General features: G+C 30.0%; 1 protein-coding gene across 1 annotated transcript; it reads left to right on the forward strand.

Moving 5' to 3' along the window:
- The first annotated feature begins 557 nt into the window (after positions 1 to 557).
- Positions 558 to 1,564, forward strand: LOC132949798 (dihydrofolate reductase). The gene has a single exon (XM_061020885.1). The coding sequence runs from the start codon at positions 868 to 870 to the stop codon at positions 1,420 to 1,422; it is 555 nt and encodes a 184-aa protein (XP_060876868.1). The 5' UTR covers positions 558 to 867; the 3' UTR covers positions 1,423 to 1,564.
- Positions 1,565 to 3,600: the final 2,036 nt, after the last annotated feature.

Here is a 3,600-nt window from a genome sequence, read left to right on the forward strand (position 1 = left end):
AGAACGTCGGACTGGTTCGTGACAAAATACATAGGTTTGTCAGCAACTTTTTGCTACGCATCGTGTTCGCCCGTTCGCTGACCACGAGTGCGGAACTGCGGACTGCGGAGTGACTCCACGACTCCACAGTCCACACCAAGCCTATAAATATTAAATTGTAAATTTATAATAGATGCTGGTTCGCCTCTTATATTGGCCGGGTAATTTAGGCCAATAAAATGAGGCGAACTATGAGGAAGGTTAGGATGCGCCAAACGTACCATAACTCATATTTTTGCTAATATACCTATCTATTTTATGACAGTCATGCTTGCATCTGTGCTTCCTTACTGAATCCATAGAAAGTATATTATAAGTATGCGTTTATTGCGTTTGTGCATGACAAAATAAATAGGTATGCTATCAGTTTTGTGATACGCAACTGTGTGTTCTCCCACCACAAAAATTACGTCATCCGTTCTCCGATTTTATATATTATTACTATTATATTTATTATTATTATTATTATTATTTCTGCTGGTGAGAACGGCTTACGGCTTACGTCACAGTTCTTGTCGAAGTGCAGGAGGGGTGCGCGTTCTCGACCAATATTAGTTACGTTGATAGCATACCTATTTATTTTGTCATGCGTTACTGCGTTAGTGCATGTCGCATGATACTAATAATTGCGTCTTGCATGTTGCATCGTCGTTGACAAGCAGTTCACAGTTGCCGCTTGCCGGTCACTTTCGTAAATGGTCGTTTACCGGTAGTCAGTGGATTAGAGTTATAGTTACCTATTAATTGTTGTTCAAAATAAAAAACTCAACTGTTATTAAAATTAATTAATTTACAATATTTTTTAATTTTTTTGTTTTTGTTATTGAAATGAATCCAACCGATAATATGGTTTACAGTGTCATAGCTGCCGTTTCAAAGAATGGAGGTATTGGCTACAAGGGTAATCTACCATGGAAAATTAAAAAGGAAATGGAATATTTCAATCTGATGACTACTCGGGTGAATCTTAAAGGCGTTCAAAATGCGGTTATCATGGGTCGCTGTACTTGGCAATCGATTCCAGATAAATATAGGCCACTTAAAGGACGAATAAATGTAGTAATCTCTAAAACATTAAACAGTGTGCCAGAAGGTGTTTTATTGTATCCAAAACTTGAAGAAGCCTTAAAATCATTATATTTAAATGATCATATTGAAAAGCTTTGGGTAATTGGTGGTTCAGGTTTGTACAATGAAGCTGTTAATGATAAAAATTGCAAAAAATTATATATTACAAAAATTGATCAAGAATACTTGTGTGATACTTTCTTTCCGGATTTTGATACTAAAGAATTTGAAGAAACAAGCGAAGCTAATGTACCTATAGGAATTCAAGAAGATAATGGTATTAAATATGAATTTAAAGTTTTCAAGAGGTTATGATTGTTGAAGCATAATATATTGGTATTGTTATGTTGATAGATGAATAATAGCCAAGAGGTACTCATGGTACAAGGTACCCATATAATTGTGCAAATATAATTATTTTAACTATAAATAAAATCAATATTTTATACTTTTTCTATTGAAGGCTGTTAATGCTTATTTTGACAATTATTTTTTCTCTTAAGGTTTCACATGTTCTGTCCTATTATAAAAGCTAAAGAAAAATTATAAAATATTAATTGTTACATATTTATATGAAATTATATATCCATTAGCCTCGACAAAATTAGTGAGGATTAGGAATTGGGGTCGCTTGGCGCCCCCAGTTTTGAAATTGGCACCCTCATTATTTATGCCATTTATGGTTAATTATAGTTATTAGTGTTTATTAATATATTAAAATGAACAGTATTATAGGTAAATAACTTACTAGTTATGACTATACTCTGTCCCACGAGAGAACATGCCGGTTCTGCGCATCCCCCTGCGTCACCCTGCTGTCGAAACTGGTTCCCCTGTGACAGGTATGAAGCGTGGGGGGACTAGTTTTGGTCGGTGCGCGGCATGATCTCTCGTGGGACAGAGTATAGTATAAAGCCATTACTGTATATATTTATATTTATATTGTATTTATTTTTTATATGAGCAAGGTATTTGTCAGAAATTAAATAAATCAAAATAATAAATTAAAATTCAATATTATTTACATTAATATGATATGAATTAACAATTTTTTTTATTCTTGATACATCTTCAATAACATGTTCTAAGCTGACAAAAATATTTAATATTTTGTTATATATAAAAAAAAATACATTGGTTTTGAACTTTGAATTTATTATACATATTGTTATATCAATCAATATTTAATTTCCGGGCAACAGAAAAGTTAAGATGAATCTATATAGAACATCATACACCGAATATTAAATAAGGCATTGAACAAAGTTTGAGTCATAGAGTTGGTATATTTAACGGGCAACAAAGTGCACAGAATCAACTAGTAAATTATAATTTAATAATCATATCTGTGATACCATGCATTATCACCATAGACATAAAATATAATATTATAGAAAATCATCATATTCTTTTGAGACAATGTGAAAAGTGAAGCTATAAAAAAGTTGGTTAGGTACTACGCGGGTCAAAATTAAAAATTGATTCCAAAGCGTCGAGAAAAACTAGGGAAAACTGGGATTTTTAACAAGACCAGTTTTTTAAAAATCAATTTTGTGTTTTAGCATTTTCACTGAATTTTAATATTAGTAATTTCCATGCAACATAACATTTTCTTAAATTGTGCCACTTTTTTTTGTATTTTTAATTTGCTATTTACAAGAATAAAAAAGTGGAATTGTATTAGTTTTTTGAAATTTTTCACTCGGTCAAAAAACTTGAAAATGTAATACTGCAGCATTCCTCATAGACTCATAAGTTGTTAGTGGGAATTAAAATAAAAATTGAGCGTAAATCATCAATTATTATTTATCAAGTCTAAACTCTAAACAATTCTAAAATTAAAATTTTGACAAAATTCATCAAAATCACGAAAATAGCAAAATTATAAAAATAGATTCTGTTTATTTAAGATTTAAAATTTTTATATAAGATTCACCTCAAGTTTTCCTACCTTTAACAAAAAATATTTAACAAAATTGAATGTAGTTAGGTGCTTAAAAGAATATTAAAGTGGGTTGTGTGGTTCTCGTCTGCTGGAGTGCGGGACCATTATTATTTATTATAGTTGAAACTTGAAATGAATAACCACCGATATGCTTTCATCAATTTTAATCACAAAATATTGTACATTAATCAATTATCAATTTGGGTAATAATGAGTATTTATCAAATAATTATTGGCAAATATAAATAGAAAATCAAGTTTCATTTTTTTTCAGACAAATCTAAAGATATAAATATCGATTTACATAGAATTATTAAATTAATCTTATTTTTATACAACGTACATTTATGTACCCAGTACCCTCCACGAATTAAGATATACCTTTTTTTTTTTTTTTTATTAAGAACTTTCAGTATACAACTATTATAGTTCAACAATTACAATGTACAATAAAGCTATGATTTACAATAAATTATGGCTTAGGAGTAATATGATAGTATAAAGTAGATAATTAGGTAATTGGATAAGAATATAAAATGAAATGATAT

Source organism: Metopolophium dirhodum, chromosome 7 (genome assembly GCF_019925205.1).
Source record: "Metopolophium dirhodum isolate CAU chromosome 7, ASM1992520v1, whole genome shotgun sequence".
Taxonomy (NCBI): domain Eukaryota; kingdom Metazoa; phylum Arthropoda; class Insecta; order Hemiptera; family Aphididae; genus Metopolophium; species Metopolophium dirhodum.